The sequence below is a fragment of the Schizophyllum commune genome (assembly GCF_000143185.2).
Source record: "Schizophyllum commune H4-8 unplaced genomic scaffold SCHCOscaffold_17, whole genome shotgun sequence".
Taxonomy (NCBI): Eukaryota; Fungi; Basidiomycota; class Agaricomycetes; order Agaricales; family Schizophyllaceae; genus Schizophyllum; species Schizophyllum commune.
The window spans coordinates 214,749-228,218 of NW_026089554.1; the positions used below are offsets into that span (position 1 = coordinate 214,749).

Here is a 13,470-nt window from a genome sequence, read left to right on the forward strand (position 1 = left end):
ACATGCCTTGTAGAGCGTCCGAATGTTGGCTTGGGACAGCCCGCGCACGGTATTCGACAGCATTGTGAGCCGTCGATGCGTCGGCGTGTTCGAATTCAATCTTTTTCTTTTGCTTCACGCCACGACGAGCCTCCCAATTACGCGTACGAACCTGGTCTGCGCCTTTGATTGCGCTGACTCTGACTCGTCGCTTTCGACTTTCTGCGCTCATCCCACGGTCAGTTGAACACGCGCTGTACCTCGTTGAGGCCTTCTCGTAGGTGAGTAAACACGGCATTGAAGTTGCGGAAAGCGTCTCGTACTGACTGACTTTATGTCTTTATGAAGCAATCCAAGTCATGACCGATGAACCTGGAACGGCCGTGTGGTCAGAGTGGCAGCGCCGCTTTCAAGCGGCGATGAAACGTTCCGAGACTGGCCCGCTGCGCCCTCAGTTCCTTCGTTCGCCTATCGTGAAGGAAGCTCATGCTCGTATGGACTCGTCAAAAATTCCGAGACGACCTTTCACGGTCTCTGACGCCCAAGTCGTCGACGAAGCAGTGCAGGCGCTGGTTGCGTACATGCGCTTACTAGAAAGGGTCAGCACCATCGGAGGCAGCCTCGAGAAAGAGGCGTACGCTGTGTTCCATCATATCTGGAGATGGTTCATGTTCCTCCTCCCGTTTTCGAACAACGTGGCGGACAATGGAAGCCCCGACAACGCGGCGACGCACTTTGTGGACGGCAAGATATCGACGGGCAGGCTACCGCTCTTGATCATGATGCGGATGTTCCTGAACTGCGTGTTGGGGTCCAAGGTCGGGCGCGCCGCTTGCGTAGCGCAGTACGACTTCGTCGACGCCTTCATCGAGGTCTACACTGATCCCACCTGCCCTCGAGGGATCGTCCCGCAAGTATCATTCGTGGCGCACCTCTTGATCCAAAAGTTCGCGCGCCTTCTCGACGACCCCGAACACTCCCCCCGCCTCATGCGCGACATATGCGAGTACGACCGTCACTATCCCGGCCGCTTTCTCTCCGCTCTGATCGAAGAGCATCAGGGGACGTTCGATATACCGTTCGAGGAGGGCTTGACGCCTTATGTCGATGTGAGCCGAAAGCTCCAGGGGTCAGATGCCTTAGTGGACAAGTTCGTCAGGACGGGGGGTGCCAAGAAGATCGTCGGTCTCCTGCGGAGAGCAGTCGCTGACCTGATCGACGACACCCCGTCGTTTGCTGAGCGTTTGAACACGTATTGGATGTCACAATTCCATCTCCTCGCCATGACGAAACACTCTGAGGATATGATTATGGATGGCCTGGAGGCTGGCCTGCTCGTATACTTCTGTGACGTCTTCGTCGACGCCCAAAGCTGCTTGCGACATATGGAATGGAGAAAGCCTGCGACGACATTCATCAAAATGGTGCTAGCAGCCGCTCTCGTCTGGCCGCATATACTATATGCGTTCGACTGCGCTATTGAGGACGACAAAATCAAGTACGATATCGACGAGATAGAGCCCAATTGGGACGCGCTCAGCGAGCTCTATCGCCTGTTCGAAAAGCGCCTCGCCATGCTGGCGGAGCTGAGGGCGGAGCTTAAGCCGCTGAAGTGGTGCCACAATGCGCAGGTAGGTGGATTACCTTCCACTCTCCTCGGGCCAGAAGAAATCGTCACTCACGTGTGTCCGCGTTCAGTGCCCGGGCGCCAGCGAGCCTGTTCGCAAGATGTGCATCTGCGGTAGGGTTTTCTACTGCTCGCGGACCTGTCAAAAAGTCCACTGGCGCGCAGAACACCGCAGACGCTGCGGCAGCCACGCCCCTAGTGCCCTCGCGAGTACGTATCTATCTCCGACCACAATCAGCTACTCCATGAACCTCCTCATAGACTTCGCATTGGTGAACCCGGAGTTACCAATATCGCATCTGGAGCGCCGATTCTTTGTCAAAATTGCCAGAGATCTCGCCACCCAATGCAATCTCCTTCAGTCAAAAGGAAAATTTATCACCACGCACGTCAATGGGAAGCCGGCGTATACCGACTTCGGCAAACATGTCGTTGGATACGCCATCGCCATAGACTGCACGCATGAGTTCATACCACAACTAGTTGCAAAGTTTGATGACCCTTTACCTGAGATCGATCCGCCCCGCGTATATGTGCGAGTTCGTCTAGGTCCCGACGTCGCTACTGTCTACATAGGCAACATTTCCAGAGATAATTGGTGATTTCGGCGTACAATTACACGACTCTTGTCTTGGAGACCATAGAGGTATTTCTTGGAACCTTCATTTCCCTGAGCGCACTTGGAAGCAGGAGGTCACTTGGACTTAGGAAATGGGGTTGTCCTGAGTATGCGGTTGCGCTCTTACGATTCTTGGTCGTCTTGTTCACATTGCAGAATCGACAGTCAGTATCGAATTGCTTGTTCGAAATTGAGCTCTCCCTTTGTCTGTGAAGCATCAATGAAGCATTAACGTGTAAGGGTGCGTGGTGCTTGTCGTCAACTTGAGAAGTTGAACTTGTGGGTCCATGACCACGTGCGTATCGGTTCGACCCGGTTTGGTCACGTCTCGCGTCACGGCTGCCGCAGTTGAAATTGCTAGCTTTTCCTTCCCGCCTCCATCACGCTCCGGAAGTCCTCAGACTTTCAAGTATCTGCGGCTGCAGCTCTGCGTCTGAGCTCTCGAATTTTTGATTTCACAAGAGAACCGGAGGTGAGGCGTGCCCTATCTGAAATGTGCTGCCTTTTATCAATGCTCATACCTCGAGCGCGCAGGTCAAATATGGCCCATGCACGAGAGTTTGAGACGCCATGGCAAAGACGCTTCCAACAGGCCTTGGACAAAGTCGGCAAAAATAAGCTTCAACAGCGCTTCATGCGCTCGCAAATAATCCAAGAAGCTCAAGCCCGCCTCGCCGCTTCGAAGATACCCAAGCTCCCTCTGCAGGCATCTGACGTGCCCGTCATCGACGAGGCCATGCAGGCGCTCACGATATACTCCTCACGCTTGCTGAGTAAAGCCTCTGAGAGCGGAGGAGACGTCGAGCAGGATGCATATGCGATATTCAGCGACATCTGGAAGTGGATCGTCTTCCTCCTCCCCTCCTCGGGCAACCTGGGCGACACCGGCAACTACGAGAATATGAGGCCGTCCTTTGTAAATGGTGAAGTCTTGATCGGGCAGCTGGCTCTGCTGGGCCATCTGCGACCCCTCTTTGGCAGCATCCTTACTGCTGGCTATCAGACGGGCCGGGCGCACTGTCTTGCGCAGCGCGACTTCATCGATGTCTTCCTCTCTGTCTACACCGCCTGGTACCCCCGGGGACTCTCCCAAACTACGATGTTCTTCACGCATCTCATGGTCCAAGGCCTACACCGCGCGATGGAGGCAGCCGACGATTCCTCGCGCCTCGTCGCCGATATTTGGTCGTATGACAACCTCCACCCTGGCAAATTCCTGACCCACCTCGTCAAGAACATGGCACTGCTCTTCGAGATACCCTTTGACGTATTCCATCCATCCTACTTCTACGTCTGCAAACCACTGCTGGAGTCGGAGCCGATGGTCGAAAACTTCGTCAGGAGGGGCGGTGTGAAGAGGGTCATCGATCTCTTACGCAAGGCGTCCGACAAAATCATCGACGAGACGCCGCCGTTCGCCGAGCAGGTGAACATCTTCTGGATCTCCCAGTTGACGCTTTTCATCCGTACGAAGTACGCGCAAAGAGTTGTTACCGACTCTCTAGAGGCTGGTGTGCTCCCCTACCTCATCCGCGTCTTCATCGACCCGAATAACTACCTGCGGGGAGAGACGTGGACGAAGCCCGCAACGTTATTCATCGAAAATGTGCTGGCGCCCGCCCTCGTTTGGCCGCACGTCGTACACGCGTTCTCGCGTGCCATCGAGGAGGACAACGTCAAATTCGATCCCGAGTTGATTAAGCCTGATTGGGAGGAGCTCAGCGACCTCTTATATCATTATCAAGTCCGTGTCGAGATGATACGCAAACTGAGGGCGACACTCAAGGAGTACAAGCGGTGTCACAATATGGAGACTGTCAGTGATTATTTTCATATCACCGTGACTGCACTCTCTGACGTCTCCACAGTGCCCGAATCCCATTCAACGAGTGCGGAAGATGTGCATCTGCGGCCGCGCATTCTACTGCTCGGAAGAATGCCAGAGGTATCACTGGCGCACCGAGCACTACGCCATATGCAGGAGTCGGGACGCTCGAGCTCGTGCGTGTATGGAGTCCTGTATTTTCGCTACGGAAGGCTGATATGCTTCTGTCAGATTTCAAGCTTGAGAATCCAGGACTCAACCTTCAGCACTTCGAGCGGTGCTTCCTCAAGATGCTGGTCCGCAGCCTCACCGACAAGATTGGCCTGCACCAATCCAATGGCCACACGATGATCACCTATGTTGATGGCGAGCCCGCACTCGTCAATTATCGCAAGCTTTACGTTGGATATGCGCTTGTCGTCGACTTTTCGCAGAGCTTAGTACCTAGATTGTCCCATAACTTTCCAGATCCGCTGCCGCCCTGCGACCCGCCACATGTCTACGCGCGCGTACGCCTGGGTCAGGAAGTCGGTGTCATTCTGATGGGTACGCTTTCGGCTGATTACTGGTAGCATGTCGTTTCCTTCGCTACGTTGATCCTGTACTATGCGCATCGACGAGGCTTTGCTCGACGAGATGGGAAGGAACCTGTTTCGCGCCAACTCAAGCCGCCGCTCCGCGGAAGCCGAGGTAGGGCGAGTGACACTCACGCTCATGGTTGATGTCACGCGTCACGATAATCCCTTGCTTCCTGCGTTCACAGCGATTTCTGAAATCTCCCGCCTAAGCTCATTGCGCTTGCCCCAGCCCTGTTCACCGGTTTATCTCTCCTCGCTTGACTGGGAGCCTCTATGCTTCTCATCTTCGACGTCAATTTCCAATAGACCGAACTCTGCGCAAACGCAGCTTTGCAGGTAAATCAGGTTGTAGCGTCTATTTGGTACACCCCGCTGAGAGACACAAGTAGTCGAGAATGCAGCACTTCATGGACTTGTATCCGTTCCCGCCGACGGACCTGCAGACGCGCTTCCTTTCGACTTTATCTCATGCTCCTCGACGGCCGTCCCCACACTTCACGGTCTTTCGGGAATTGCTGCAACTCCTGGACTCGGCAAAGATACCGAAATGTCCTCTCAAAGCCTCTGACGCGGAGACGATTGACGAGGCCATACAAGCCCTCACAACATACTCATGCGCAGTCTCACACGCGGTCGCCCGCGGAGTGAGCCTGAATAACGTGTACCGGAGCTTCGAACAGATTTGGCAGTGGCTCGTGTTCCTCCTTCCGTCATCGCGCAATGTTCGCGACGGCGGAGGCGACATCGACGTTAGGGCCTTCTTTGTCGAGGGGGAAGTGCGCTCGAGCAGGATTCCGCTGCTCTATGTCTTCCGCGTAATCCTACAGGGCGCTCTGAACAACCCGAACGCACAGTCCTGCTGCCTTGCGAAGTCGAACTTCATCAATGTCTTTCTCGAAGTCTACACTGCTCCGCGCCCTCGATTTGTCCGCTCGGTCACTATACTCCCCATCACGCACGCCATGATCAGGGGTCTTCATAAAGCTCTCGTCGATCCGCTTCATGCTTCCCAACTCCTAGGCGACATCTGCGAGTACGACGAAAAGCATCCCGGGGCATTTCTTCGCACTCTTTTCGGTGACCTATCTCTGGCGACTCTCGACGCGCGTTCGGAGCAATCCGAGTCCTGGCCATACGTCGAACTCAGCGAAAAATCGCTGCAAGTCGATTCCCTGCGCCGCAACTTCATCGTAGCGGACGGTGGCAAGGTTCTGACGAGGCTCCTTCGCACGGCTGTCTTCTTACCAGTCCACAACCCGGGGGCAGTCTCATACGCTTCGATGACAAACCTTCGCTGGCTTCACCAACTGGCGCTTCTCGCTGCGGAAGACGACACACTTCAGCTCCTCGTGGATGCTTTGAGGTCGGGCCTTCTCCGGTACTTCTTCCATGCTTTCAACGATCGCGATGGTTTCTCTGTGAGCGAGTGGAGGGACCTTGCCGATAAATTCCTCGATATCGTCCTCGTGCCCAAGCTGGTCTGGCCCTCTGTTCTCCGCGCTCTCAACTGTGCGATTCGCAAGCTCGCTGTGCGCCACAGTCCGGATGCACTTGGTCGAATCTGGGAGGCCTATCGAAAGCTTCTGCCAGTGTATGAGCAGCGACTCGAGGCGATGGCAGGACTGAGGGCATCTATGAAGGAGATTCAGTGTTGTTCCAACGGAGGGAATGTGAGTGTGAAAATCCAGCGTCCGTTGTATCGCTGGCTCACATATGCTCTTCATAGTGTCCTGGCAGCACCGAACGAGCACGCAAGATGTGCCGTTGTGGTCGAGTATCTTATTGCTCGCGGGATTGCCAGAAGAGCCATTGGCTCCAAGAGCATCGTGCGCTTTGTAGCAGCCCCGACGCCCGTGCTCGTGCGTACAGCATGAATTGATTGCTGATTTGACGCGAACGCGACTGACCGATCACTATGCAGACCTCAAGCTTGAGGATCCAGGAGTACCGCTGACCAACCTCGAGCGCTGCTACTTGAAGGCAATCGTGCGAAGTATCACCGACCCGACAGGCTTGCACCAGAGCAGGGGTACACGGATGTTGCAAGAAAACTCCGACGGTGGCTTTCCGAGTGTCATTAACTACAGAGCGTTATACGCCGGTTACGCCCTCCTCATCGACTTCGCGTCCGGGGGCGAGCCCAGATTTTTGCCTAACTTCGAGGACCCTTTGTCAGCTAGCACTCCGCCACGCGTATACGCCCGCGTACAGTTGGGCATTGCCTGCAGTATCATCTTCATGGGTCTTCTTACTCCTGATCCTTGGTAGTCGAAGTTCAGCTCTGTAGCCGTGGAAGGCGATGTCCGGTACATTAGTGCAAGTAGGATCCGTTACATATCGATACAGCTCGAGTACAACAGGACGATTTGGATAAATACGAATGTTCGTTGGAATGTCCCTAGGCATGCGCAGGTGATCAGCGCTTTTCGTAAGTGTTGTCATAAGGGTCGGTGAAGGAATGGCGCGACGGTGCGTCCGTCAACCAAGCGGGGTCCAGGATGCCCTCGCGAGTTGGGTTCTTCACACGCGCGTACTTTCTCCGCTCGCGGGCAGATCGGAGGATGGAGGCGATCAAGGCGAGGAGCAGCACGCCCGCGGCAGCACTCACAGCGATGGTCGCGGTGCGGTACCTGTCGCGCTCGGACTCGACGTCCTTGAGCTGCTCATCGATAGGCGATGCGTTGGCGTCGTTGGTGGCCGTGTTGCCAGCAGCGGCAAGTAGGTTCGCCTTGACGCCCGCCTGGGTGACGTCGGAGTCGGGGAAGAGAACGACGCTGTCGTCGATTTCGCATTGCGTGTCGTCGCCCGAAGGTAGCTGCAGAGGACCGGATCAGATTTGGATGAAAATGGTCCAAGATGTCAACGCACCGAGCCGTCTTTGAAGTACTTCGTGATGATGTCGATCGTGCAGGTCGACTTCTCCGCCAATGACGAGTGACCAAAGCCATCCTGCTTGAGGAGAACGGCGCTATCCCCAAGCAGATCAGCCATGAGCTTCGCGTTCTCGAAAGGGGTGACCGGGTCGGCCTGGAAAGCACAATCAGTCGAGTGCCTTCGATTGGAAGACAACACGCACCGTATTCCCGATGACCAAAATCGGGTTCTTCAGCTTCTTATTCCACGGCCCCGTGTACCGCTCGACCGCCCTCGCAGGCCACGCGAAGCACACATTGCCCTGCACACCCCACAGCGGGCCAAACATCGGCGACACGTTCTCCGAGGCCCACACGATCGAGTCGAAGCCGCCGCGCATGGTCATGTTCCCCGCGTCGACGCCATCGCCGCAGTAGATCGCCTCGAGCGCGTACGTGTGCGCGCTGGCCTCGCTGATCTGGCGCTTTGCAGTGCCGGTGCCTATTGAGCGATGCGTCGACTCGTTGAGCTGGCGCTTCGCGTGCTCGAGCTCGCGCTTGACGGAGGTGGAGTTGCCCGGGCCCGCCGCGATGTCTTCGAGGGATTCTTGGATCGCGTAGATGATGTCGTCGAGCTCGGACCAATGGGCGGGCATGTACAAGGAGTTGTAGAGGTAGGCGCGCGCTTGTGCTGAGGTGAGCGAGCTGCTGAGGTCGGCGCCGGACTCCAGGAGGTCGTGGGCGAGCTATGAATTATTTTTTGAGCATGAGAGCAGCCAGCAAGACCTTGGAGACGCCTTACATCGAACATATCCTGAACATATTTAGTGATGTCCGCAGCCGTGTCGTTGTTGCTCTTCGCCAGCTTGCAGCTGCCCTTGCCGGCCATCGCACAGCCAGTCGCGAAGCCGGCGAAAGCCTCGTCGGTGGACTCGACGTCGTTCGGGAAGTACTGTGTATGGGATCAATATGGAGTCGCCGGACAGCAGAGAGACGAATACCTCTGTGGTCGGCTTACTGGTGTATAGAATCGGGTCTGCAATCGTGAGCAATGAGCGCAGTCAGGGATGCGCAGTGCTCACTCATGCAGCCGTCGAGTATGACGTGTCCGACGCGGTCAGGGAACACTAGAAGTGGTTAGCTGTGCAAGAAAAGAAACAGAAGACCCGACTTACTATTGACGAAGATGAACCCGAGCATCGAGCCGTATGAGACCCCCCAGTAGTTGATCGCCTGCACCCCCGGATCGAAGTACTCCGCCATCGCCACCATATCCCGCGCGCCCGCCGCCGACCCCAGATACGGCAACGTTTTCCCGCTCTCCGCCTTCGCGCAGCTCGCGCCCAGCGTCTTATATCTCTCTTCCATCTCGTCGACGTGGGAGTAGAGCTCGTCGATCTGGTCTCCGTCGGTGAGGTTGCCCCTGATCTCGATCCCGGTGACCTCGAGCGTGCCGTTGAAAAGCGCTTCCCAGTCGTCGTCGCTGTCGAAGCAGGTCGGCGGGCCCGGGGTGGAGTGGCCGACGCCGCGGGGGTCCCAGGAGACGATGTCGTAGTGCCCGCCGGTCATGGCGCTGATATTGTGGCCGTACTCGAGGATGTATTCGACGCCTGAGCCGCCGGGGCCGCCTGGAGGTACTTGAGTCAATTGATGGGGTCGGTGAGCAGGGAAGAGACATACCAGGGTTGGCGAACATGGTCCCACGCCGCGACTTCGTTGCCGGATATATAGCGACAGCAAGCTTCGCGGTGCCCACCGATCCGTCCGCCCAGTCGAGCGGAACCTCGTAGTACCCGCATGTGATGTTGAGCGGGTCGCCGATGGCACCGTACTGGTCATCGAGCTTTCCGCAAGAGTGCCATTCGATAGACGAGTCGCGCTACAATTTCGTGAGCTAAGTGCAAGAGAGAGCGCGAGAATGGGACTGACCCCTGCGATAGCGGGCAGACCCGTTACAGAGAGGGCCCCGACGGCCACGATGAACGCGAGCGTCAGGATAGGTGTCACCAAACCCATCGTGCGAGGTAAGGGGAGGGGAAGGAAAGGGTGGGCGCCGTACGGTCAATTCATGAACGCGTACATATATCCGCGCGCTTGGTGGGCGCTCGTACAGCCCCGGAGACGAAACGGAGAAACTGTGTCTTGCTTGTACTGATCGCCTCGTTTTTCTGATTGAGTAACATGGGCGGGAAGCAGGCAGAAACCCCATGACTCGCGGCCGTCTACTGAATTGGACGCGTTTGCGGGACAAGATGACCGGGGGAGACGATGAGGCGACGTCGTATACAGCAGATAGACGGAGGTGGCATACAGCACAGACTGTGCAGGCTAATCTTCCTATGAATTTAGCTGTGGTCGATTTCCAACGAAGCAGGGACGAAACACCAATGAACTTACCGTGCATATTCCAAGAAGCTCATAGCCTCAGGCCTCAGGCGTTAAGGCCGAAGGTCACGAGTGTTCCGCGCACCTCGAAAACTACAGGCAAGGCCACCGGCTCGACTCAAGGCCCGGGGTGAATGAAGATGGGCAGTGCGAAGCTATATCCCGTCGAACGTCGACGACCCAGGACGATGGTATTGTACCTCTTGGCCTGATAATATCACCTCATTCCACATCCCAGATATGGCGTCTCGATGATCTGGGAGAACAAGACCCTGACGACGTTGAACCTGGTGCAACATGAAGGTTCGGAACAAAAGGCAACGAAGGAAGAAAAAGTGGACACTGTGGGATTTGAACCCACGACCTCACGCAATCAGTGATGCGAAGCGTGCGCGCTACCCCTGTGCCAAGCGCCCGTTGGAGAAAGGTAAGCCAATAGTCTCTATCAGGCATTCTTGCATCATCTGCCCTTCTCATTGCCATCCTCCCTTCGAGAACCCTCTCATTTACATGCCCACAAGCTGGGCTTCGACTGGGAACATGCCATGGACATTCAAGGACTCCCTCGACCAAGTAGAACACTGCCATAGAGCACTTCTCCTGCTCGACAAGCGCGCCATACGATTGGGGTTTATGATGAACAAAAGCACTGGGGAACGCCTACGGACCCCGCGAGGGATTATACGGGGAGCTAGGGTACTCGGTACTATGGAGGATGGAGGGGGCAATGAGGATAGGGCGGTAGGTAAGGTGATAAGTACGCGGGCGCCAGGATACGAAGATTGATGTTATGCTCGTTGTACCGGATGAGTTCACAACCCCTTAAGGGCTGGAGGGTAAGTACGTATGCTGTGGCGATATGTTTGTATGTATGTGTGTACGTAGGTGGATTAAATAGGCGTGAATATGCGACAGGGGAAGCGGCAGCGTAAGGTAAGTTATGTTGTTGTATGAGTGGAATGATCGAGCAGGTTGGGATTGAAGGGTTGGATGGGTGGGTGAATGCAGATGCAAAGGTGAGCGTGAATGGGGCAGGCGTATACTAGGTGATAAGCGAAGACCGGGGACCAAGGACGAACAACGAATAACACGAACAGATGAGAGATGCTAGATAATACACGGAGCACGGAAGCGGCTCGGGGAAGATGCAGCGATTAGGCTTGATATGAGTTGAATGCAGCGATGGTTCCAGAGATGCCGGCGAGATTTGGGTTGTTGGATGGATGAGTTTCGGTTTCGATTGATTAGGTGTTGGATTGGGCTTTGGGTTGGAATCGTGGGTCAATAGCGAAGATGACGATGAGTATGAGGGGTCTTGTTCCCGTGCGTGCGAGAGGTCCAGGAAGCAGCGTGAATGAGCAATGAGCAGCATGATGTTGAAGAGAATCTTGACGGCGCCTATCGCCCCACCGACACCGGCACGTCCATCCCCAGCGTGAACTCGTCCTCCTCCCCAAGCACCCTCTCCACCTGCGACAGCGGCTTGAGCGCACCGAACTCGGTCACACCCGCCGACGGCTGCACGATCCCCAGCTGCGCGGGCGTCTTCACGTCCATCCGCTGCTGGTGCATACTGCGCGTGCGCCGCCGCGGGACCAGAGGCGGCGCCTGCAGCGCCACGGGCTCCTCGTCCGAGTCGCTCCCACCAGCCGCCCACGGCACGCGCTCCTCCGCGAGCGAGGGCACCGGCACGGGCTCGTCCGTCAGCGACAGGTCGCCCATGCCCAGCTCGAGCTCGAACTCGCGCGCCGCCGCGTCCTCGTCCTCGCACTCGCCGTCGACCTCCGACACGGGGAACAGCATGTCGCTCGCGGTCGAGCGTGTCCGCCGCAGCCCCGCCGTCAGCCGGCTCACATCCTCGCCGCACGCGATCAGCTCCGCGAGCGCGTCGCGGGGAGGATCCGGCGCGTACTCCCAGTCGTCTGCCGTCCACACTGCTTGTGCGAGCCGCGAGCTCTGGAAGGGCATCGCGAGGCCGGATTGCGAGATCGCACCGATACGCCCGGGGACGAGGGCGCGGTTGAGCCATGCGCGGCGCCGTGAGCGGACTTCGAGGACGGCCTCGCGGTGGCGCTGCTCATTCTGCATCTGCTCCTGGCGGACATGGCAGGCGAGAAGCAGAGAGCGTAGGCGGCGCGTCAGCTCAAAGAAGCCACGGTACTCTGCGACTTCCGCGGGAGGAAGCGTCGTTGTTGAGCGGCAGGTGTGGTAGGAGGACGTAGACGTTAGGTGGTGCCGAGCCGGGATCGAGCCAAAGTGTGCGGACGATGGTGTATGCACGGAGCTCTCGTCATCTGTCGATTCGTTGTCCCCATCCTCCTCATCCGAGGAGTAGAAGATCGACGAAGGGACCGACGTGTCGGGCAGGAAGTGCATACCCGGGCGCATATCGGGCACCCGGCCACCGAACATGTCGACAAGCTCTGACATGCGCGCGAGGGTGCGGCGAAGCATGCTTTGCAAAACCCAGACGTAGTACCCATGGACAGGAAATCGTCTGGATAGCTCCGGAAGGACAAAGCGGCGGAAAGCGTCCACGAGGGTGGAGCGCGCGCGACGTCGAAGCGCTCGCGGGGATAGGCCGGGCTGCTTGACGGTTTGCGAGGCCTGCAGTGCGAGCATGAAGTCGTCTTGCGGGGTGCTGGCTTCAGATGTGGAAGGGAGTGACGGGGTCGTCGGTGATGAGGGGGTGGACCGACTATGAGAGTGGTGGGGAACTATGGACCTGCATATATGTTAGTCGCGACGCCTATAAGAGGCTGGTGGCCACTCACGCAACAAGGGACATAAGCAGCGACCTCTGCTTCTTGTGCCGGTGCGTCTTGGCTGTCGCCGGCGGAGAGTTGAGCGACTCTTGACCTGCCGCCTTCTTCTGCTCCGCCCTCGAGCGCTGCTCGTCGCGTTCCTGCTGCGCTGCGGACTCGTTGACGTCCTCCAGCACCCTGCTGAGCGCGCGCAGGCATTCAACACCCTCCATCCGCCACTGCAAGACCGCGCCGTCCTGGTAGCGACACGACACCGCGCGTGCGGGAACATCGAACAGAACCTCATCCAGGAGGCTCGGGATGCCGGCTGCCTTGTCGAGCGCGTGACTGTCGCTGGGGACCTCGAGGTCCTCGTTCGAGAGCGCGCTCAGCTGGATGTTCCACGCGTGGGGCTTCTGCACGCCGCGCTCCTCGAGCTCGGGGAAGGCGAGCGAGAAGAGGACGGTCGGCTGCGGGGCCTCGGGGATGAACTTGATGAGCATCGCGCGGGGCTTTTGTAGGCTTCGGCTGGCTCTGATGGACTGGCGAACGTGAAGTCTCTGCGCATGCAAGGGACACAAAGCGCCTGGATGAACTCGGGGAAGCGCGCAAGCTAGAAGAAAGGGAGTCTAGATGCGATCCACGGATTCAGTGCAACCAGGGAGTCCAGTTCAGATACCTGCACGCGCGCAGCCAAGGTCCTGCAGATGGAGGCTGAAGGCAACCCGCGAGCTCGACAGCGACCGACGACGACGAGACCGAGGGGCTAGTCCCGTTTTGGAAACAGTTAGGGGCAGGTCCAAGCGCGCGTCGCGTGCCTCCAGGGGAAGTTCAACATGCACGTGACGGCGTTAATGAACT

At 57.3% G+C, this 13,470-nt stretch overlaps 3 protein-coding genes and 1 non-coding gene across 4 annotated transcripts; 1 reads left to right on the forward strand and 3 right to left on the reverse strand.

Moving 5' to 3' along the window:
* Window positions 1-338: 338 nt before the first annotated feature.
* On the forward strand, window positions 339-6,896 carry SCHCODRAFT_02694090 (uncharacterized protein; the record flags this gene model as incomplete). The annotated part of the gene is made up of 9 exons (XM_003026442.2): window positions 339-1,610; window positions 1,678-1,816; window positions 1,868-2,204; window positions 2,760-4,041; window positions 4,094-4,226; window positions 4,282-4,596; window positions 5,250-6,298; window positions 6,355-6,487; window positions 6,550-6,896. 9 exons carry the CDS (start codon window positions 339-341, stop codon window positions 6,894-6,896), a joined length of 5,007 nt encoding a protein of 1,668 aa, XP_003026488.1.
* Window positions 6,866-9,530, reverse strand: SCHCODRAFT_02645035 (alpha/beta-hydrolase). Its single transcript, XM_003026562.2, has 9 exons — window positions 9,410-9,530; window positions 9,161-9,359; window positions 8,656-9,108; window positions 8,563-8,607; window positions 8,482-8,516; window positions 8,283-8,432; window positions 7,705-8,226; window positions 7,497-7,655; window positions 6,866-7,443 (listed from the first exon to the last, which is right to left on the reverse strand). The coding sequence occupies exons 1-9, from the start codon at window positions 9,494-9,496 to the stop codon at window positions 7,045-7,047; spliced, it is 2,049 nt and encodes a 682-aa protein (XP_003026608.1). The 5' UTR covers window positions 9,497-9,530; the 3' UTR covers window positions 6,866-7,044.
* Window positions 9,531-10,201: 671 nt separating this feature from the next.
* Window positions 10,202-10,281, reverse strand: SCHCODRAFT_t277. Its single transcript has one exon. It is a non-coding gene; the product is annotated as a tRNA-Ala (tRNA).
* A 982-nt stretch (window positions 10,282-11,263) lies between these two features.
* On the reverse strand, window positions 11,264-13,112 carry SCHCODRAFT_02521148 (uncharacterized protein; the record flags this gene model as incomplete). The annotated part of the gene is made up of 2 exons (XM_003026563.1): window positions 11,264-12,590; window positions 12,640-13,112. The coding sequence occupies 2 exons, from the start codon at window positions 13,110-13,112 to the stop codon at window positions 11,264-11,266; spliced, it is 1,800 nt and encodes a 599-aa protein (XP_003026609.1).
* Between the last annotated feature and the right edge of the window lie 358 nt (window positions 13,113-13,470).

Bases quoted from the DNA above. Each gene is read 5' to 3' on its own strand.
- SCHCODRAFT_02645035 (XM_003026562.2), bottom strand. From the start codon at position 9,496: ATGGGTTTGGTGACACCTATCCTGACGCTCGCGTTCATCGTGGCCGTC. The intron at 9,109-9,160 runs GTATGTCTCTTC...AAGTACCTCCAG, and splicing joins GACCATGTTCGCCAACCCTG to GCGGCCCCGGCGGCTCAGGC. The intron at 8,517-8,562 runs GTGAGCACTGCG...TCACGATTGCAG, and splicing joins CATACTCGACGGCTGCATGA to ACCCGATTCTATACACCAGT.